This window comes from Saccostrea echinata, unplaced genomic scaffold, assembly GCF_033153115.1.
Source record: "Saccostrea echinata isolate AGI-Se365-2 ecotype Australia unplaced genomic scaffold, CSIRO_AGI_Sech_v1 ptg000023l, whole genome shotgun sequence".
NCBI classification, from domain to species: domain Eukaryota; kingdom Metazoa; phylum Mollusca; class Bivalvia; order Ostreida; family Ostreidae; genus Saccostrea; species Saccostrea echinata.
In genome coordinates this window covers 1,723,638-1,747,507 of record NW_026889772.1, presented here as the reverse complement: position 1 = coordinate 1,747,507, position 23,870 = coordinate 1,723,638, and the positions used below count along the sequence as shown (strand labels likewise).

At 34.8% G+C, this 23,870-nt stretch overlaps 2 protein-coding genes across 4 annotated transcripts in view; both read right to left on the bottom strand.

The window, feature by feature from the left end:
- Positions 1 to 11,770, bottom strand: part of LOC133191060 (uncharacterized) — a 103,723-nt gene extending 91,953 nt beyond the window's left edge. For 2 of the 3 annotated variants that reach the window (XM_061326737.1, XM_061326739.1), the window contains exons 1-6: positions 11,359 to 11,768; positions 8,337 to 8,420; positions 6,145 to 6,298; positions 2,838 to 3,013; positions 2,265 to 2,395; positions 1,628 to 1,766 (exon numbers count right to left, since the gene is read on the bottom strand). In XM_061326737.1, coding sequence (XP_061182721.1) covers positions 1,628 to 1,766; positions 2,265 to 2,395; positions 2,838 to 3,013; positions 6,145 to 6,298; positions 8,337 to 8,420; positions 11,359 to 11,548 — 874 coding nt within the window. In that variant the 5' untranslated portion in view covers positions 11,549 to 11,768. Of the gene's footprint in view, positions 1 to 1,627; positions 1,767 to 2,264; positions 2,396 to 2,837; positions 3,014 to 6,144; positions 6,299 to 8,336; positions 8,421 to 11,358 lie in introns of all 3 variants that reach the window. The other variant, XM_061326740.1, reaches the window with a different exon arrangement.
- Positions 11,771 to 15,145: 3,375 nt separating this feature from the next.
- Positions 15,146 to 23,870, bottom strand: part of LOC133191052 (nascent polypeptide-associated complex subunit alpha-like) — a 10,832-nt gene continuing 2,107 nt past the window's right edge. Inside the window, exons 2-7 of the mRNA XM_061326726.1 lie at positions 22,836 to 22,968; positions 19,995 to 20,088; positions 18,366 to 18,496; positions 17,584 to 17,721; positions 15,501 to 15,623; positions 15,146 to 15,237 (exon numbers count right to left, since the gene is read on the bottom strand). Of these exons, the coding sequence (XP_061182710.1) occupies positions 15,223 to 15,237; positions 15,501 to 15,623; positions 17,584 to 17,721; positions 18,366 to 18,496; positions 19,995 to 20,088; positions 22,836 to 22,967 (633 nt within the window). The 5' untranslated portion in view covers position 22,968 and the 3' untranslated portion in view covers positions 15,146 to 15,222. The remainder of the gene's footprint in view (positions 15,238 to 15,500; positions 15,624 to 17,583; positions 17,722 to 18,365; positions 18,497 to 19,994; positions 20,089 to 22,835; positions 22,969 to 23,870) is intronic.

Sequence of the window (23,870 nt, the reverse complement as noted above, 5' to 3'; positions counted from 1 at the left end):
CTTCCTGTATCCTACACAATATCTAACTGTATCCTATATGATATATACCTGTGTCCTATATGATATCTTCCTGTATACTACATGATATCTACCTGTATCTTACACAATATCTACCTGCATCAATTCATATACAACATCTATCAATATCCACCTGTATCATATACAATATCTTCACAATATCTACCAGTATCCTACACAATATCTACCAGTATTCTACACAATATCTACCTGTATCCCACAAAATACACAATATCTACTGTATCCTACACAATATTTACCTGTATACTACACAATATCTACCTGTATTCCTACATAATATCTACCTGTATCCAACACAATATCTAAATGTATCTTACACAATATCTACCTGCATCCTACATAATATATCTACCTGTATCCTACTCAATATCTACCTGTATCCAACACAATATCTACCTGTATCCTACACAATATCTACTGTATCCTACACAATATCTACCTGTATCCCACTCAATAGCTACCTAATCCTACACAATATCTACCTATATCCTACACAATATCTACCTGTATCCTACACAATATATACCTGTATCCTACACAATATCTACCTGTATCCTACACAATATCTTCTGTATCCTACACAATATCTACCTGTATCATACAATATATCTACCTGTATCCTACACAATATCAACTATATCCTACACAATATATACCTGTATCCTACACAATATCTACCTGTATCCTATACAATATCTACTGTATCCTACACAATATCTATCTCTATCCTACTCAATATCTAACTGTATCCTACAAAATATCTACCTATATCCTACACAATATCTAACTGTATCCTATATGATATCTACCTTTGTCCTACATAATATCTTCCTGTATCCTACACAATATCTACTGTATCCTACACAATATCTACTGTACCCTACACAATATCTACCTGTATCCTACACAATATCTACCTCTATCCTACTCAATAGCTACCTAATCCTACACAATATCTACCTATATCCTACACAATATCTACCTGTATCCTACACAAAATATACCTGTATCCTATACAATATCTACCTGTATCCTATACAATATCTTCTTTATCCTACACAATATCTACCTGTATCCTACAAAATGCCTACCTGTATCCTACACAATATCTACCTCTATCCTACTCAATTTCTACCTGTATCCTACACAATATCTACTGTAGACTACATAATATATCTTCCTGTATCCTACATAATATCTACCTGTATCCTACACAATGTCTACATGTATCCTACATTGTACCTACTTGTATCCTACATAATATCTACCTGTATCCTATACAATATCTACCTGTATCTTACACAATATCTACCTGTATCCTACGCAATATCTTCTTGTATCCCATACAATATCTACATGTATCCTACATGATATATCTACCTGTATCCTACATAATATATCTACCTGTATCCTACATAATATATTTACCTGTATCCTACGCAATATCTTCTTGTATCCCATACAATATCTACCTGTATCCTACATAATATATCTACCTGTATCCTACATAATATATCTACCTGTATCCTACGCAATATCTTCTTGTATCCCATACAATATCTACCTGTATCCTACATAATATATCTACCTGTATCATACACAGATATTCTTCCCTTCCCTCCACACTTCTCAGTGACTCTGCCTGCACAAGGTGAGTTACATTCAGCCTCAGAATTCGCTCTTGGATATCGATCATGGCTTTCTCCACAATAACAGTAGCTAGCGTTCTGCAAACCAATAGGATACAGCAACTTAAACTCTTATTTCAAAAGAAAGGTCAAGGTTAAAGTAACAGTAGCTAGTGTTCTGTAAACCAATAGGATACAGCAACTTAAACTCTTATTTCAAATGAAAGGTTAAGGTTAAAGTAACAGTAGCTAGTGTTCTGTAAACCAATAGGATACAGCAAATAAAACTCTTTGTTCTCCCCATTAATTATCAGTTTATTAATATCTTGATTAGTTTCTTTAAAACTGAGCTAATCACATTTAAGAAAAGTGATGTCAAGGTAAAAGGGAAGGTCCAGGTAAGAAAAATGTTCAAACAGTTGAATAGCTCTAATCAATATGCATCAGTATAAGAAGTTTGATAAAAATATCTTGAATAGTTTCTTTGAAATTGAGTTACATCCAAAGTGACTGAAGGACAGAAGGCAATCAGGACAAACACTATACGCCCCGGCCATATTCATGGCTGGGCATGACAAGACTGTAGAATGACTGTACCTGCATTCCTGCAAATGGAAATCCTCTACTGTTACAAAACTGAATGCAATATTCTACAGTGACATAATCTCCACTGAAGTGTGCACTCGGTAGAAGTCGCTCATCCATATCCATAAAGCAACCAATGTAAGCTGAAACGATTAACAATCCATGTCAGTTGACAAAGTTAACAAACAATGTAAGCTGACAAGTTAAAAATCAAAGCAAGTTGAAATAAAGCAAGAGATGGGTAAGTGCTATTCCTTTCACTGTGTTTATTTATTATAAACATTGACTTTTTTTTTTTAATTTTAGACATTTTCCTCCATATTTCTGATTTTATTAATAGCTATATTCATTTTTATATATAGTGTTGTATAGAACAACCAGAACATTACTAATTGAGCATGAAAATTAGATGGTGGCTGAAAATTTGGTATATGAATAAAGTTTTAAGGATTATTTATTACACTATTATTTTCTTTATTTCTCTACCAGTTTAATTAACACATGCATTAAATTCATAGTTCATTAATATCAGTCTTTATAATTTCTTTCACATGTGTTTTTCCTTTAAAAGGAGTTTTCTCTTACATGTGTTGGTGATCAATGCAGATCCATTCTGTGTGGTACTAGACAGAAATTTCCCGACCCACGTCCACTGGACATCCCCAGAGACGACAAATGGGGAACCAGTCAAGTCGATCTTAAATGTCCCCATTGGTGTACACTTTGGAGAATAAGCAAACTTATCCCCAGCTGTCCCATAACTACAATATAAAACACATCAGAATAAGTAAACTTGTCCCCAGCTGTCCCATAACTACAATATAAAACACATCAGAATAAGCAAACTTGTCCCCAGCTGTCCCATAACTACAATATAAAACACATCAGAATAAGCAAACTTATCTCCAGCTGTCCCATAACTACAACATAAAACACATCAGAATAAGCAAACTTATCTCCAGCTGTCCCATAACTACAACATAAAACACATCAGAATAAGCAAACTTGTCCCCAGCTGTCCCATAACTACAATATAAAACACATCAGAATAAGCAAACTTATCTCCAGCTGTCCCATAATTACAAAATAAAACACATCAGAATAAGCAAACATGTCCCCAGCTGTCCCATAACTACAATATAAAACACATCAGAATAAGAAAACTTATCTCCAGCTGTCCCATAACTACAACATAAAACACATCAGAATAAGCAAACTTATCTCCAGCTGTCCCATAACTACAATATAAAACACATCAGAACTAGAACTGTCCAAAAGGGACAAATACCCCCCGCTGGGTTTTTCAGAGAATGTACCAAATCACTAATGTTTTCTAGATGTGAGAGGTGTTCACAATTTGCTTAAACATTTACAGTGAAAATTTAATTACTCATTATATTTTATATACGCCCGCCTTAAGACCACTTAGAAAACCATTAGACTTAGAATCAAAAAACTACGTCTTTTAACTTTAAATTACACAATCCCAAAAGATGTCAGAGTATTGCAGTATCTTTATTAAAAAAAGTGTTAAATCAAGAAAACACTAGTCTTATTTTTTCATTATGTTCTTTATGGCAATCTGTAACAAGAAAAATTCCACCTCTCCCATGGGTGTAATGATCAGGCACTGGTCAAGGAAAATTTTGATAGCAGAAAATTGCATGTCAAATTAGAGATAAATTAATGAGTTTAGTGTGAGGAGATAACTGGTAGAGCATCTCTGATCAAGCAGGTGTTATCTACATCTCTTGAGAATTGGGCAAAAGGAATCAGTCTCTTAATTGTTCTTGTTGGCTAGTCTTACTTTCAAGATAAATTTGATGTAATTAAAACTAATTTGATATTGTATATAATAATTAAAACTTATATGATATTGTATAATATAATTTAAACTAATAATTTATTGTACATTTTTTATTTTAATTTTTATATCTTTACAACAAATTGCAGACTGCCTTGTCTCACTAAGATGTCATTCGAACAATTGAATCTAAACTGTTTATGATAATTTAACAATATTTGATGGGTGTATCATGCTGTGATGGGGCACTTTATTTCATGAATGAAACTAAGGTGCAGCCTAATAAAACATCAATACTAATAATTACAGTGTTTTTTATTACATTGAAAAAATAGTTTGCAACTATCTGCCATCTTTGTGAGACATGACACTCTGCAAATTGATTGTTGAAAAAAAAAAAATCATAATTAATTATACAAAATCAAATTGATTTTAATACTTTTATATCAAACTTATTTTAAAAATAAAAGGCTGGTTCCAGTAACTATGTATTTTGACAGACATAAATTACAATTAAGAGACTTAAACAACAGAGATCTTTATTTCTTTCTGCCCAATTCCCCAGAGATATAGATAAGACCTGCTTGATCAGAGATGCCCTAACAGCTTCCCACACTGAACTCATTAATTAATCTTTAACTGGATGCATGTCCACTCATTACTCCCAAGGGACAAATGGATTTACACTATCTGCTGTGTAATGTAAAAACTGTTTTTAATACTTCGTGATTTTTTTTTTGTAGTTCTAATGAGTAGTTTTAAGCTGTAGTTCACATTTTTGTACAGATGTTCTAGATTCTATGTCTCAAACCTTTGACATGAACCTGAAATGACTAAGTCAATAAATAAAAAAAAAATCTGTAAAATGCAGAAAAATTATCAAATAATGTTGAAAATACCAGGTGCACATCTTCATATGGTAAATAATAAGTGTACAAATTTTCATACAAATCTATGCAATAGTCTCTGGGAACAGATCCGGACAAAACCACATAATAAAAATGAAAAAAACACCTGTAAAATGCAAAACAATTATCCAATCATGATGAAAATACCAGGTGCACACCTTCATATGGCAAAGAATAAGTGTACAAATTTTCAGACAAATCCTTGCAACAGTTTCCAAGAAATGGTCCAGACAAAATCTCGTCTACAGACAGACGGACAGACAGACAGACGGACGGACGGACAAGCTGATTCCAATATACCCCCCCTAAACTTCGTTTGCGGGGGGTATAAAATAAGCAAACTTATCTCCAGCTGTCCCATAACAACAATATAAAACACATCAGAATAAGCAAACTTGTCCCCAGTTGTCCCATTACTACAATATAAAACATATCAGAATAAGCAAACTTGTCCCCAGCTGTCCCATAACTACAATATAAAACACATCAGAATAAGCAAACTCGTCCCCAGCTGTCCCATAACTACAATATAAAACACATCAGAATAAGCAAACCTGTCCCCAGCTGTCCCATAACTACAATATAAAACACATCAGAATAAGCAAACTTATCTCCAGCTGTCCCATAACTACAATATAAAACACATCCACTTAAAGAAATGTTTTTAGTACTGTAAATCAATTTTTATTCGTGACAACTTTATTTTCGCGTAATTATGCAAGTTTGTCTGCTAGCGAAAATTTTTTTCTCGCGTACATTTGTATTATAAAGGATTATATACAATAGAAACCAAAGTTCGAAAATTTTGTCTCACTTATAAATTCCAAATAGGTTACTCATGAAAATAAGGTGTCGCAAAAATATAGTGATCTACAGTATTGATCAGGAGGGTGGCTTCCCTTTGTAAAAGTCTTTCAACAAAGATCTATTATAATAATAAATACTAAACGAATTATAAAGTACTTCTTATCATAAAACTTTTTTTTTATTATTTTTAGAAGAAATAAAATTGGCTACAGAAAAATAAACAAAGCAGCAACAGTGTGATTTTGGCCTAAGTAAGTGGTTTAGAGGCCTTACTTGATAATACTGGGCCCTGCCTTGACTGCAAATGTGTTAAGCTTTACTTTATACATGTAACACTGGGTTCTGCCTTGACTGCAAATATGTTAAGCCTTACTTGATAATACTGGGCCCTGCCTTGACTGCAGATGAGCTGTCTGTGATGTCAACCTCCAGGGTGTGTACATTTAGCCTCACTCTCCTGTAGGACGTACGGCCCCGGCCACTGTACAACTGTCGGGGGTGGGCATAGGCACATGCTGATGTTGATCCTAAATACAATGATATATCTAATGTAAAAATTGTTTGGTCAAACACAAACTTTGAAGTATGTACCTGTAATATTTATATGGGATGGAAGTGGAGCCAGAGGGTTGCAGTTTAATTTAACTTTATTAGCGCATCAATCTTGGGGCTTAACTGATACCAAATCCTATTTACATTACCACAAATTTTCAAGAAAAATAATTGATTTGTCCTAAAAAGGATAAAACTATGAAAATATCCTTTGTATTCTCCAATGCTTTATAAATTTTTTACCATTTTTATCTCATCAAAACAAAACACATTCAAACAAGTTTATATTTTTTACTGCTTTGTCCAGTTTTTAGGAACTCGATCTGGTCCAATTCTCAAAGACTACTAAAATACTTCAAAATAGTTCTGCTGCACAAATACTACTGAGCATTGTACATGCACCTTTTTCATGACCTAGGGGACAGTTCTATCAAAAATGGTGAAATTTATTCTTCAAAATAAAAAAAATTCTTTTAAGAAACCCCGATTTTTAGGCTGAGCACCTTAGGACCATAGTGTGTGCATATTCAAATATGATAAAATCCCTATTCTTGTCTACATATTTCCAACAAAAAAAATAAGATATACTTATATAAAATATAATTGTACCCTTTCCTATAGGAATTTTAAAAAAAATATAAAATTGAAAATATTGATGCAATATAAAAAGCAGTAAAAAATTTAACCTACTTGAAATTTGGGAATTTTTATATAATTTTTTTTTTTGATAAAAAGAGCAAATTTTCAATATAGACTGTTTCACGATAACTGCGGCACTGCTCTTTTGCAGGGCAAAATGATTTGTTTTGGTGATATATGACGTAAAAGCAATTTTTTAATATACGTCATTTAATTATCTGTCAAATGTTATTGCCCTGCAAAAGAGTAGGCCTAGTACCGCAGTTATCGTGAAGGGGCTAATTGCCTAATATTGGGACAAGGTCCTTTTATTACTGGATCTGGATGCAGGGATTATCAAGCCCTAGCGATGTGCACATTATTTTTCATTAAAACACCTTGTCTACTAGGGATGTAAGATTTCATCGGTAAGCTATATCTTGATTTTTAAATTTTGTGATACATATATATGAAAAAAGCAACCCAACTCAAAGATAGTTCTGACGTTGCAGCATTGAGTACTTTTAAGCAAAAGTCAAAGATGTATTTCCATTGTCTTGATGAGTCTGTATATACTTCATTTCTGGTCCTGAAGACACATCTTTTCTGTTTCCCATCATTATATGCACACATACGGTATATTAGTATACGAATTCACTCTTACGCTGTTGCAGAAACAACTATCACAAAGCGCCAGTTTACAATTCAATCTCCTTGCACTGAAGAGCTCAGTTCTTAAGTTTTAGCGGGAAATTCAAAGTACAGTCGAAGTTATGCATTTGTAGTTGTGCTTACTCTCATATTGAAAGCACTGATAATAGAAGGCGACAGAAATGGAAGGTAAGAAAGCGTGGGACTTTGGGTCGGATTAGACGGAGAACAGGAAAGAGATGAGAGAAAGGCGATTTAGGAAAACGCAAAGCCAAAACATTGACCATTCTAAAGAAATATAAAAATGCATTTACTACATACAAAAATTCGCACCTCTTAAGATATATAGATATTTAAGACTTAGATTGACATAGATTGATATGGGAGGAAGAAAGGAATTGGGGGTATAGCCCGCCCTTTCAGTTGTTCATCTTCCATGGATCGAGTAGTTTATATAGCTATCTGACAGATTGTAAGGGGAGATTGCAACCAGTCTGGGAGAAATAATAGATTTGCGTGTGTATTTGTGACTGAGGGAGCGGGATATAATAGCAGAAAAATACCGGAATTATATTTAGTGTAAATGAGAGGAAGAGACTTCAGTAGAAATTTCTGTTTTGTGGTATAAATGGAAAAGGATTTACAAAGAATGTCTCACGTATATATTGCCATTAGAAAAATTATTTTACTACTTATACGTGTATAGCCTAGTGCGTATTACATCTAGGATGTTCAATAACTTACCTATATTTGTGTACACCGAGGCGAAATTTTTGTCACTTCCCGCTCTTAGAAATAAATATTCTTTTGGATTTGGTGTATCCATGCCTACAAAATTAAATTACGACAATTAATGAGGATCTACACGTTAATCATGAGGAATATCCCAACAACTGTTTCCCCCAGAATAATTACCATAATATTCCACATAAAAACGCCTGACGACCCCCTCCCCCCTTTATGTAACCTGGCCTAAGGAAAAAGATAAAAAGATTAAACTGGTGTACATTGACCCTGGCAATTAGTTATGACCTTGAGTCAAAGTATCGGCACAAGCACCCATTCGAATTTGGAAAAGGATTTACAAAGAATGTCTCACGTATATATTGCCATTAGAAACTAAGTTTGCATTCGCACCAGTACCGGTTTTTCGGATTTTAAGGCCCGGGTTGATCGGACAAAATCCATTATACTTCGCTGGCCTTTGAGATTGAGGAATTGATCAATACAATTTTAGGTCATGGTCAACACATTCTGTGAATTCATTCCAATCAACTGCTCGGCAGTTCTGAACTGAACTCAATTTATGACAGGTCGCACAGTGGTTAGAGCGTGTGTCACGAAGTAAGGAGTGGATTCTTACGTCGCGGGTTCAAATCCCATCGTGGGACGTGGAGACCGGTCCTTCGGATAAGACCGTATAAACCGAGGTCCCGTGTCGCAGTACATGCTGGCACGAAAAAGACCCCTCACTGCTCAATGGCCCCGAGTGCCGAGCATAGATCAAAATATGCAGCTCTCCACCGGCAAGTGGTGCCGTCTCCATATGAGTGAACAATTCTCGAGAGGGACGTTAAAGAACAAACAAACAATTTATGACAGGCACACAGAGATTCACATGTAGACAGACAGACAACATACATACCAAAACCAATATGTCAAACAGACACCTACATGTAGACAGACAGACGACATACATACCGCTCGGCACTTTGAAGTGAAAGTTGCGGGTCCTTCGGATGAGACCTTAAAAACCGGGGCCCCGAGTCAGCGGGCGTTGGCACGATAAAGATCCATCACTGCTCAATGGCCCTGAGTGCCGAGTAAAGGTCAAAATTTGAAGCCCTTCACCGGTATATGGTGACGTCTCTATATGAGTGAAATATTCTCGAATGGGACGTAAAACAACATACAATCAATCAATCTAAGCTCAAGAGGGATTAACTTTGTCAAAAATCATCGGACCATGACCTAATTTGAACTTGACCTGTATTCTCTGGTAAAATACCTGAATATGCAATTTCAACCTTATACATACATCCCTACAACCCAATAGATAGAGAGAGGAAACTGAAAATTTCTTCTTTTTTTTCTAAGTTCAAGAGGGATAATTCTTTCAAAAATCATCATACAATGACCAAATTCGAACTTGACCTGCATATTCCTATGACGTATCCCGGCATATGTCAAATTTGAGTTGAATGTATGCAACTGTTGCAGAGATAGCGAACGGAAAGTGAATGATGACGGAATGACAGAATGAAGTAATAACGGAACAGGGTTACACTATATGCCCCTGCCATTTTATGGCGGGGGCATAAAAAAGGGGAGCCTGGCCCCAACTCCCCAACACCACTACGTACCTGCATGTGATTAATTAAGAGATTAATTAAAAATTTTAATGGTAAAAAATTAAACTCATTATGGATGCAGTTGCCACTGGGAATAAAGTTAATTTTTAAAACACGTATTCTTTTGATGTATCGGTCATATACTTAGACAATGTGCAGGTTTTCATGTTTTGGATCAAATTATGCAATCACTATTCCTTGTTGTTTCGAGGCGGTCAACCACAATCTGGTGTTTCTCATTAGACAAATAGCAGCATGCACGTTGAAAGACATTTTTTAAAACAAAACAAAACAAAAAAAAAAGAATAAATGTGTGGGTGTGTCTACATTGTTTAATACATAGATAGACATTTTTATTTTAACCATTCAGATGGACATTTAATTTTTTTATTTCAACCAAATAGATATACATTTTTATTTTAACTACATAGATAGACATTTAACCATATATATAGACATTTTAATTTTAACCATATAGATAGACATTTTTATTTTAACTATCAGATATTTTTGGGCATTGTTTTCAAGATGCTTGCATTTAATAGAGTCAAATTACATTTTTGCTTTTAATATTTTCAAAGAAATAAATAATCAAATATTATAAATGCGTACTAGATTTTTGTATGAGATTACATTTCATATATGATAACTGTCAGTCAGCAAATATCCAAACTTCAGTCTAACAATATATACAGTGTTACTTAGCTACATATCCGATAACACATATCTATAAATAGTTACAAAATGTTATCCACACCGACTCCTCTTTGCGAGTACAAGTTAATATTAAGAAGGGTATTCAATATAATATTATCAGTGATGTGTATATACCTCAAATTAGTAAGATAAACAGCCGATTTCTTTAAATTAAAGTTTAAACATTTAATGTTACATACACACACGTGCACACTGATTTACTCATGAAAACAAAGATCCAATATAAACCGCATTCAATTCCTTTTACAACCCGCCCTCAAAATTAATTGCGTATAATAATGAAGTAAAAATGAAACTACTTAGTATTATTACACTATGTACACTATTATTACACTCTGTGTTATTGCACACGGCTATACATGCAAAAGGACAGTGTAATTATTCAAACATAAGATCAGTTTTTAGCCAAGCTAATATTCATTTTCGCGGGGGGGGGGGGGGGGGTACTTGATGTTCCAAATGTCTTGATGTCAAGGACAATGTCTGATTCTAGGCTCAAAATGAACACAGAGTGGCCAGTTTAGTTTCATGTAATGCACCCAGAAATATTTAATAATCACAAAATGGAATGATGATGGCATTTTAGGATATTGTAATTATGTAATAATTAATTCATGCTATATTAAATAGAACCCTATTATTATATTTAATCTAACAATAGGCAACACGTTCATGAAGAGAAAGAGAGAGAGACTTACCGTGACAGTAGATAGACGTGGTCAGTTTATTGTTAATGAGGATCGGGTACTCCCCATCCTGTATGATGGGAGGGTTAGAGCCCCTCCGTACGTCCAAACAAGATCTATAGGTGGTAAATCCTGAGATTCCATTTACAAAAACACAAAAAAGACAAGAAAATAAAGTCAGTTTAACCGTCCTGCACCCCATATCAGTCGTGCTCCATAACACTGATATCCGAGGGTATATTTACTTTTGTGACTTTTGTCCCCCTTTATAAAACGACTTTGTTTGAGGGCATCATAGTCATTGTTAGGTGCACTGTGATGTGTTTCCAACTCCTAGAGAAAGTGAAACCATTTCTTTCCTGACGTGCTAGTTTACGGAATGCAAATTTCTACCTAGCTGTATTTTTAATACAGAGTCCCTTACCATCAATCAAATGTGTTTACACGGTATTGTTTTACCTACATTGTTATCAAAGAAATGGAGGTAGTCCTATATTAGGTGTGCAATGTACTTAACATGTTTATCTTTGTACAAAAAATGTATGGTCGGACGAATTTACACATCGCCGACGTTTGTCAGTGAATAATTCGACGAAAATCTTGTCTTGCTAATTAGATGTAGAATTCTACATAATTAATTAGATATGCAGGAAAGAGTCTCGTATTTTTAACAGTAGAATAAGTAGCATACTATTAGTTTTTTTTTTTTTTTCAAATTGGAAGGGGAGGGCAGAAAAATCATTGAGAACATACCTGAAAAAAAATTGACAAGCAAGAAAAAAGTGACCCTCCCACCCCCAGACACTACGTCAAAAAAGGTAAATACTTCTCCGAGACACGAGGCACATATAATGTATAAGACCGATGCTCATACCAGATTTTTGTTGTGCTAAGCGGATGAGCGTCTTTGACTCCCCCCCCCCCCAGACGGGACCCCCGTCCATCGCTGGTTAACCCCTCAGCGTAAGCCCTATACCCATTGCAGATGAGTAGACTGAGAGAACGCAGATAAAGTGTCTTGTCTAAGGACACATCATATACAAGTGACCACCACAGCGGGGATAGAATCAGTGACCTTTGGGTAACTGGCCTAACACCTATGACTACTGAGTCATGTGTTCCATCCCCGATACCCTCAAAAGTTTACCCTGCATTTTCTTTTTTTCTTTCAGTATATAAAGATATGAGGGCGCGTAGCTGCTAAAGGTCACATTCATAGTTCTTTAGTTGCCCCCCCCCCTTTTTTTTTGGAAAATTGTGTGGGTGCCCGGGCATATGCCCTCAATCTGCATGAAGTTGGATGCAAGGGCTTCTATGTCTGGTTCGAAATCATCCCAATTACATGTTAGGCCATTCCAAGTGTTTTCTATGTTTAGTTCAGGCCCGTAGGCAATTTCAGTTGGGGAGGGGGAGGGGCGTAGCTATACATTTTCAGTTGAGGGAGCACTATCAACTATACCAAAAATTCTTTGACACGCCAAAAAAAAAAAGGTCATCAGGCGTTTTTATTGAGGGGGCACAAGCATATAGTATCTATGTCTTCTATAGCACTCTATATATTGGCAAAATTATTGGGGGGATACGGCCCCCCAGTTCCTACGGCCATGTAGCTTCCGTGTGCGCCTTGGTTTCTGACACCCTTTATAAGAAAAACCACACAAAATCAGCAGTCATGAAATGGATTAATTGGGTCGAAATCTTTGATTTCTGTCACATTTTCTTTAAAGAAATTGTGTATAATATATCATACAAGGTTTATTTTAGACAAAAACAAATTTATGACATCAAATCATTTGAATGGGGTTATTTTTATGACTATAAAGTCTGTGTTTTTAATTTTTGGGCTTGTAAGTTTTTTTTAATGCGAATAGGTAGCTAGGTTTTAGAAAGATGGGTGGAAGCTAAACAAAGGAAAAAAAAATGGAATGGCCATATGATACAATAGATTACTCAACACATGTGGCCAAGATAGTAGCTGCAGCATACTCTGCGTCATTGAAGGACATCAAACTTCATACTATTTACACAATTTAGTGTTAATGCTAAACGCGACTCGTAAATAGGCATACACCATATTAGTTTTTCTATCTCCTATATCAGTACTGGGGTATATAAACCCTTCGCATTCGTTACACCTAATTGCTTTCAGCTGGTCGCTGCTGCGTATAGTACATGTATATCTCAAGTTGTCCTTTACATTTTATCTCATTGAAGGGGCATTTGTGTTTATTCCAATTTGTAATAAATTGACCTGTGCAGTTGATATCGAATATCTGTTGATATTTTTTTCTACCGACTGGCAGATGCATACAAAAGTCATTTTTGTCGCGCCCAAGTATATCACAATGACAATGAAGTGTGCTCGGGTAGAATCCGTGAGGCAAAATACATTGAACCGTCAACAAAGCCGAGGCTTGTACTGTTATATAGCGGTTGGAAAGCTTGAGAAAGCTATACATAGCGGACAAGATAACTCCATTTCCTTTTAGTTTTACGAATCGTGTTCAGCTTTACTTTACTACCAATATTTATACTTCCATTATCGCTGGACTTCGCCTTTTCCCCCATTTATAATTGATTACGAAGATACTTAGCATCATCCTGGCTACATTATTCAGATATCTAATTTCTAGAATTTTTTTTTTCAAGCCATGGCTTTTCATTCTGTGACATGTGGGTAAAGCAAACCCGAAACGCCGTAGCTTGTAGAGATGAAGAGCTACATATCCTATAGCTATCCTTCTCTTCACGTTCATTATACAACATACCAGTAAATTACCTGGCATACTCTGCTTATTTTATAGAACAGAAAAGTCAGATCATCCCTTTTATTTCCTCTTAATCGAAGATTCGGGGGTATATACTGTTTGCCTGTCCGTTCGTCTGTCTGTCCGCAAAAACTTTAACCTTGCCCATAACTTTTCATTGCTTGGAGCTATGGCTTTCATATTTCACGTTTATTTCTTGTGACAACAAGACCTACCTTTGGGTACCAACATACAAGTATTTAACCTTGACCTTGGAGTTTGACACACTTCTGCAAAAAATACCCAACTTTAACCCTGGCCATAACTTTTGAACAGTTGGTGCTAGGACTTTCATATTTCACATGTATTCATCATGACAAGACCACGAGTGTTAATGTTTTTGACCTTAGAGTTTGACCCACTTTCTAAAAACTTTAATCTTTTTGTTTTTTTTTCCACTTTAATCTTGGCCATAACTTTTGAACAGTTAGTACTTGGGCTTTCAAATTACACACGTATACTCCTTGTAACAAGACCTTCCCTTGGATACCAACAATCTTGACCATGGAGCTACTTTTGGAAAACTTTCTTTGCCATAACTTTTGAACAGTTGGTGCTTGGGCTTTTGTATTTTGCATGTGTATTTCTTAAGTCAAGGTCTTCCCCTGTTCCTTTAATTTTGACCTTGACCTTGGGGTTTGACCCACTTTTAGAAAACATTACTTCTGAATAGTTGATATTTACAAGGTATATCCGTTGACACACGTCCTTTCTTTGGGTAACATTTATGATCTCTTGACCTTGGAGTTTGAAATGCATTTGAGAACCTGTCATGTGGGGGCATCAATGTTTCACAAACAAATCTTGTTACTACCTGCTGTCCACTACAAATTTTATAGCACATTGTGACAGTCCCAGAATCATTTTTTATGCTATCTAGTTGGACAGTCCTTACATGGTATCCTTTTAAAGATAGTGTCTTGTCCAGGTGCATATAGAGCCTGATACTGATTCCTCTCAATCAACTAGGATAATAAATGGTAAAAACAAAGTTGTGGATAATTTTTTTTTATTTTTGGAGAGTAAACATACATACATATCACAATAGAGAAAACAGGGGGGTAATTCACTACATTGTCAGCTCCTGAAAAACAAAAATAAATGTGTTAAGTATAAACATGGTCTTTGCACAAAAACTGTAAACAGCTGCTATGTGACAAAACAAAAATAATTTGAGAGTGGAGTAGTCCCCATTTGGACACAAATGCATTGACATTATTGGCATTGCATAGAAATGCTTTCATGATCATACAAATATGTTAGTAACTTTTGCCACTTATGAACATCTTAGACAGTGCATACACTATCATTATTACAGATTGTTAACAAGCTCTCTATAGAACTTACCATAATCGCGTTGACAATGTCATTATTATTGTTCCGGAGCGCCTTGACAGCTTTAGATCGGGAAACGTTGGCTTGTGACATGACAAGTTCAATGTCCTTACTTTCTACACCAGACTCATCCACCTAAAACAGAAAGTATGGGAAAATGTCTGAAGACATCATAAAATAGGACGCGTGGCATCATTATCACTGTATAAACACAGGCTTCTTTATATAAATTGTAGTTTGCTTGCTTCAGAGATAATGGCTTGATAAAACAGCATGGTTATCAGCATCTGTCGATAAGTTGGGGAAAGTTCTCTCATCATTGCAAGCAACTGAACAAACACAAATGTATGGCTACCTTGTGGTCACCAAACAAATGTGGTAGAAAGACAAAATGGACAATAACAGCCACTCCAATGTCAACAAGAACAAGCAAGATATGTATTTTCTTCTATCTAATTTTCCTTTATTAAATACATTCTTATTTTTTTCCCCCTCTACCATATAGATAAATAAATCTGTCCTTGAAAATGCTGAAAATAAATAAACTGACCTTGACTAGAGCCCACCCCCTCCATAAAATAAGAAAATAATCTGTTTCTGATATCTTGGAAATATTCTGTTCTGCAAGGGCATGAAAATAATCTTACTGGACAAAATTTACCCCACCCTCCTCCACCACTTGTCAAATGGTAGTCCTCTTCGGAGGATGTTTAAAATATCATATTCTGATATATCATATAGGGTGAACAAAAGGCTACACCCCTATGTGCCAGAAATACAAAGTAATAGTGCCTTTCATGATGTTATGAACCTGATCCATTGTCAAATTTAAAAATTATGTGAATAATGGTGGTGTGCTTGCTTCAGAGAAATTGGCTTGACAAAACAGCATGGTTATCAGCATCTGTCGATAAGTTGGGGAAAGTTCTCTCATCATTGCAAGCAACAACCATCAGTTACATCATTTAATATGAAATTCACCCATAGTTACAAAAAATTTCACGTCATCAAAATTAATTTATTCATACGTCATTGAAATTAATTTGTTTAATAAAGTAACTACTGCTGTAGTTTCACCGGCAGTGTTTTAGTTAACTACCTTATCTCCTAGATGTGCATAAAATTAAAATGTGCGTTAAAAAATACACCCCCCTGAATTTAATATAAAAGTTGCTTGAAAAAAATTCAACACTACCTTCATTTTTTTTTTAAATGACCCTTTTAATTCAATCAAAAAACTGGAAGTCAAAATTATTATAAATAAAGAGATCATCTTTACTTCAGTTTGGCTTTATCAAAAAAAAGGTGGTAATAAAAAAAGTCAAGAGAAGTGCAAGTCCTTGAAGAGAACCATAATAAATCTGGCCTTGGTTCTGAAACAACAACCAGTTATAAATTAAAATTTATATTCTGCACTTTTTAAAATTTTTTTTAAAAAGATGGCCAGATTTAAGTCTAGTAGATGCAGTGTGCATGCCTTCATGTATCATTCATGCAAGTTAGGTTTAGAGATAGTTTATAGTTCCTTTGTCAAGGTGAGCTAAAAAGTGCAAGTTAAAACATCTCTGACTTGCTTGCTTCAGAGAAATTGGCTTGACAAAACAGCATAGATGTCAGCATCTGTCGATAAGTTGGGGAAAGTTCTCTCATCATTGCAAGCATAGTCAGTAAAAGGATAATATCTTTACAAGTCTATTAAAACAATGAATCTCTAACCATATCCATACTTAGTTTTAATATACATGTATATACTTGTAAGTTGACTTCCATTATCCTGAACCATAACACAACGTACACAGGACACTGACCCACAGACCACAGTAAATTGGAACCGGGGCATGCATCAGTGATTTGGTGGTATGCTGTGTGCTGAATTTCAGTCTGAATTGTTATATATAATATCCGATCTGCAACGTCTTTCTTGATATTTTTTGGCACAGAAAGAAAGTTAGTTGTAAAAATTTGTAATAAGGGCTACCAAACTTAATTATAATAAATTCCAAACATTGCCATGTCACTATGACATTAATATCCCCAAGTCTGCCGAGACTTATCCCCCCTACATGACTCCTCCCTTTGGTAAATAAATAATTACCTCTCCCTCATCCTCGGATTCCTCAGGGATAGGTTGTGATACTGTACTGGACACCTCTCCTCCCACACCTGCGGGGTTCTCTGGGGTCTTGAATTTCTCTGCTGCAGCCATCTGGGCTTGTTGACTCAGATCTTCAATCTGCAAAACAGGGACAAAATCAATGAAAGCTCGGTGAATCTCCTTTTTGGTTGAAAAAAGTTTTAGTTCTTGTTTAGTGATTAAATGGTCTTTTTATACACTAAGCACTGATGTATTATACAGCAGTGTCAGCTTGTGTCCCTGATCTACTACATCTTAGGAGGACTTGGGTCACTTAAATCTGTAACATGGACAGGAGACTGACCGTCTATATAGTATAAATGGTCAGCACTATGGTCATGTTGTTCTATATTGCCCCCGCACGGTCAGTGTGGACGATGCCTTTATCAAATAAAACATCTGAATCCAGCAACGTACTACAGAATTTACTCTACACACCAATTCTTAGTGCAAGGGCTTCCAAGAATTTTCCCACCCAAAAGGACTTCACAATATCCATTTCCTGAATGGTTCTTTCGTTGAATGCAAAAAAGATCTGTGAGGTTAGTTTTCAGAAAAAAAAAAGAAAGACTTTCAATCTTTGAACAATTCATTGACATGGATAAGGTGTGAAGTCTCCTGAAAAACTTTTTTGTTAAATAGAATGAACTACTAAAACAAGACAATTTCAGGAAGTAGTACATATGTACTTCACAAGACCTTGTAAACTAACTTTAACTGACCTTCCATATCAGAACACCTACCTTTGCCTCACCGAACACAATGAAGGTATCTGAAGCCGGACTTTTATAGACATCTGGTCGGTTGATGACAAACAAGATGTTCTTGGATTTTCTGATTGTGACGCGAGTCACACCTTGTATCTGTTTCAAACCTGTGTAAAAATAATTTCATTATTAATACAGAGCAATCAAGTGTGTGTGTAAAGATGTCATGGCTTAATATACATGTATATAAACATCTTTTAAAACGTATCTCAGGGGACTGTGATAAATTCTACATTATAACCATTGTACGTTATAAGCGGAGACCGCAAGTACTCAGTACACCTTTACCATAAACAGTTTTCAAAATGCTAGTGTGTTATTTATATTTTAAAGTATGTATACATGGTAAATGATTTACAAGTATATTTGATTTCATTTCTTATATTAAGAAAGATTAATATTAAGTAACATTAATATTTTATTTATTTATCGTCATATTATATAAAAATTCCGTATTGTTTGTCTGTTTGGCCTGAGGACATTTATTTACAAAAGTCTCCAGAGTTGCCAGAGTCGTGAAAACTTCGGACTAATGCCATTTGATCGTCTGGGTAGATGGTATGCATGTGTCAGGCAAGGCCTCGTCTTCTTTGCTGTTGTTGCGGTTTTCTGATATTGAATCACTGTATTTTCTTTCACTAGTTTAATTATATCATTTTTGGTTATATTGCTATTTACTGACTCAAAGACGATTTTTTATTCAAAAAATTTATTATGAATACATCTACTCGATGAACTTTATTCAAACAATTTATTATAAATACATCTACCTGAAACAACTAAGAAAACTCGTTAGAAAAACACCCATTACAGTGAAGCTATGAAGTCAACAAACCGTGACTAATCCGCAGTCCCCGAGCTGATAGAAAAGGTGTGAAGCCAGGTGTCAGAATACTTTATAAGAGGTGTAATTATGTAACGGGACCAAATTTCTAATACTTTATAAGCGATACTACATTATATACAAATACGTTGTAAGCAGTGTTTTTTTTCCAATGAAATATATAGACACTTGTAGGGACTACGGAATGGCTACTTTACATCTGGAGATACTTTATAACCGAGTACGTTATAAAAAGAAGTTTACTGTATTTTATCACCAAGTATTCATCATTAGAGCTAAGCTTCAGGCCATTCAATATAATGAGTTTATCTATTTGAAGAGGCTGTTTCAGAACTATTTTCAGTCAGAATTTTGGGTATGTTAAGGCAAACCCAAAAATTCAATTTAGTCACAGCTTGCAACTTCATTAAATTTTCACAAAACCTTTATTACCGTATATACTCGCCTATAAGTCGGTTTTTTGGAAGTTAAATTTTGGTCCAAAACTCTATGTCCGACTTATAGGCGAGTTATAAAAAGATTGGTATTTTAGAGTTTAAAGCCCTCTAATATAAGCTTAAAAAATACAACCGACTTATAGGCGGACCGACTTATAGGCGAGTATATACGGTACCTAGTGCCATTATGCACCATCTATTTTATGTTTTGATTGGAAAGATATTTAGAGTTTCTTGTTGAAAAATATGGATTTTCCCCATTCTTTATTTAGCATTGGGGATACCCTCTCATATCCAGAAGACAAGATTTGTATTCGTCCATACCTAGCTTAGACATGGCTTTCCTCGCCTTCTTTTCGCTGCGACTCTGTTTAGCTTTACTGACCAGCTCCTCGGGGATACCAGCTGCTGCAGCCACCTAAAACATACCATAAACGTGTTAGATTTTAACTCAACATAAAGAGGTCCAGTACAATCACGACAATTAGCTACGTAACTTGGAATTACCTACATAGCTTTATTTACCTTCCCGAAATAGCTTTATTTAGCTACTAAATCATAAATGTCCTGCTGAAATTTGGATATCAGAACTTTGTTTCTGATTAGGCCATAATGAAAAAAATCATAAATGTTCATCCCCTCTACAATTTTTTACCCCTGCCTCAATTTTTTTTTTATTTCTGTTTTTCTTTTTCTTGATTCTCATTAGGATCAGTATTCAATTCACCATTCAACTTTTGGTTTTGAATTTCATCATGAATTAGACAGCTTACAATATGGTAATCATGGTATTGATGTAATATGTATTAAACTAGGATCATTAGTTGTAAAAGATTGTTTTGGGATTGTTTTAAGTAAGAGATAAGTACATTTAAATGGACCTCTATTATTACTTTTCTTTGGGCAAAATAGATAAACATGCATCAATAGACGAATTTCACATTTTTAAGACTTATCTCTCATTGTCAGCATAACACTCACTTTTGTCACTATATCCTTTGTAACTTACCTATAAATATTTTTCCAACTGTCAAACGGAATCGGACAATTCTGACCCATTTCTGAATTGCCTTAGTATTGCCTTAGAATGGTGCAACATAAAAAACATAATGAACATATTCAATGGATTTAATTTGAGAGATATTGCCCAAAAAAGTTGGTAATGTTACAAAGGGAAAACAGTGTCTTACGCCGGTTGACCCCAGATTGACCCCGCAAAGGGAAATAACTTTTGTTAATATGAAATTTGTCTATTTATGAGGTCACCAAAATTATGAACAACGGAAAAAAATTAAAAAATCTGTCCGCCGGCCTTGATTTTTTTTTAAAACCAAAACTGGAGGAAAATAATGCTCTTTTTTTTTTTTAAAGTTTGAAAGTTTACCCAGGTAAAATCGCAATTTGAAGGATAATTTCAGATACCCCTTAACTAGGGTTGGATACCAGTACTCGATACCAAAACCATACCGAGAAGTTACTTCAAAAATACAGGTAAAGTACTGTTTCATTTAATATCGGTACTTATAACAGTATTTCTTAATCTTTGAAAAATACAGGTAACTCTCGATACCTCGAAGTCCGCGGGACCGAGGAAAAACTTAGAGAGATCAAGAGTTCGAGTTTTCAAGAGTCCGGAATTTTCCGGGTTTGTTGACAGGTTTTAAAATTAGTCTTACTGGATGTAATGATTTTCATGCAGTGCTAACCTTTTACACGTGGTTTATATAAAACAACGATATTTTTTTGTAATTTAGATGAATATTTCATTAAGCTGAGTAAAGCAAAATATGTAAATCATTTCATGTATATTTATTTATTCTTTGTAATATGGACATCATACTACGCATTTGTTACATGAAAATGACATTTTACCGCGTCGCATACATACATGTAGCATTGACTATAAATCCATATTAACATGATCATTGAACGGAGTTCTGTAAGTATTTGTCCAACAATAGTCATCATATTGACATTGAGGCTGTTAATGCTTTTTCATATTTCGTTTAACTTTGACACTGACTCGAAATAAAAATTAAATTAGTGTTTTGTCTTGTAATCAATTACTACTTTTCACTGACATTCCGTCTCTGAATCATCGTAAGACAGTCGATGATAATTATTTTAATAGCATATAGGCAAAAATGATTAATTATAAATCAATTATCACCTTGCAGCATAAGTGTCACCTGAATAAACATCCCGTTCCTCGAGACCTCGTCTTCTGCCTGGGACCATTTAAATGTCCAGGTAAAGGTGCCAATTATATAACCTTGTATACACATAGCCACTTCGAGCTATCGAGGGTAAAATCTAATAGAATATGCATAGCGGGACTGAATTTTGACTTCGAGGGATCAAGGGTTTCGAGAGATCAAGAGTTCGAGAAATCAAGAGTAAATTTGCTTAGTTATATAGGGGAAAAATTCGGGACCGGAGACTCACTTCGAGCAATCAAGAACTTCGAGAGATCGAAGTTCGAGCCATCAAGAGTTACCTGTACACTCAAAAAAAAAAAAAAAAAAAAAAAAAAAAAATTCCAGACTCCCTAAAATCGAATTCTCTGCGCATTGAAAGGGCAGGCTTATTAACGAAATGGATGCTTAGCATGATACTTGCTTTCAACTGCAGATATTTGAAGGTAAATCAATATGTATATTTAAAAAAAATACATTCACATTAATCATGTTTTAATTTTATTAATAAAAACTGATAATAAATGTAAATTAAAAAGCAAAATATCACAAAAATGTTATGTGTATCTCTCCATTTTCTAATGTTTCGTCATTTAGTGCGACCAAACAAAATGGGTCCTGGCAACCAGGGAGGGAGGTTGTGTAGAAACCGTTGTGTATACTTGTGATTATGTATATAGTCAAATTAATTTGTTTGAGATTCAATTTATTTGTTTTGTTGATCATTTATTAAAAAGGTTGAAATATAAACAATATTTTATAAGCTCATTTTAGATTATACCATTGAAAGGTTGGTGATTGGTGACAGAACATTTGTTATAAAATGAACCCTCATTCTCATTCATCAACGTATATCATTAAAAATACCATATCGTTTCTAAAATACCGATATGGTATCGTACCATTTCATCCTTGACGGTATCCAACCCTACCCAAAAACAATACAGAGAGATCAGCTCTGACCAATTACCTGGCTCTGTTGCTGAATATCTCCATCTTCCAAATCAGGGACTTCATCATCACTGTCGGATTCGGTGCCTGATCCAGAAGCCTCCTCGGGCTTTGTGTCATCAATAGGCTTCTCTACTGCTTCTGTTGGCATTCTAAAATTATTACATGTACATTACAAACAGGTCCAGTACAATTACCGTAAAGTTGCTTGTATTGGCCGCACTTTTTTTCTTCAGAAAATTGTTTATAATTAGGGATGCGCTTAATACATCGGAACAAAATACAACCCCCTTTTTTCCAGGTCACGAGGACCATTTTCCCGAACCGTTTGAATTGATTAGGCCTACATTTTGTAACCAATTACGTCAAAGTTTATTACTATTACTCTAATTTCAGAGTCATATACGTCAGCCCTACCTGTTGTAGTCATATACATCTACCCTACCTGTTGAAAAAAAGGACAATCATTTCATAAATAAGATCATAATGAAAAACGATCTTTGTTTTTGTTTTATTTCCATTGCGTATTCCGCCATTTTGAATTACCATTGCTTATATCATATATATACAAGAACTGCATGTCGCTTAAGACATAAATATATTAATACCTATTAATGAGTCAACAACTATAATCTTTGTGATATATTCTGAATTATCCATAATTCAATATCTTATTTTTATTTTTTTTAATTTCAGATATGCAATTAGAGGTGCAAATCCTTAGAGATTCTATTGTTGCGTCATTGCTATATAATTATTGAATCTCGTACAAGTACTTTTTTTTCCTCAGATACGCCATACATAGCTTTAAAAATTCTAATTTTGATTCTTCTAGTTTGCAATATATGTCTACAAAATCTTCTTTAGAATTTTAAAGAAATATGTACCTCGTAGACTGACTTCGAGTCAGTACTCGTGTTTGTTATCACGTTGTTTACAGTTCGAATTTCCCTAAACAGGTCACTTCCGGTTTGAAGTACCTGGATATTTCACAGTGTTTTCAATATATTACGGCCAATAATGACATAAAAAAAGGTGCCAATTATATTTAGAG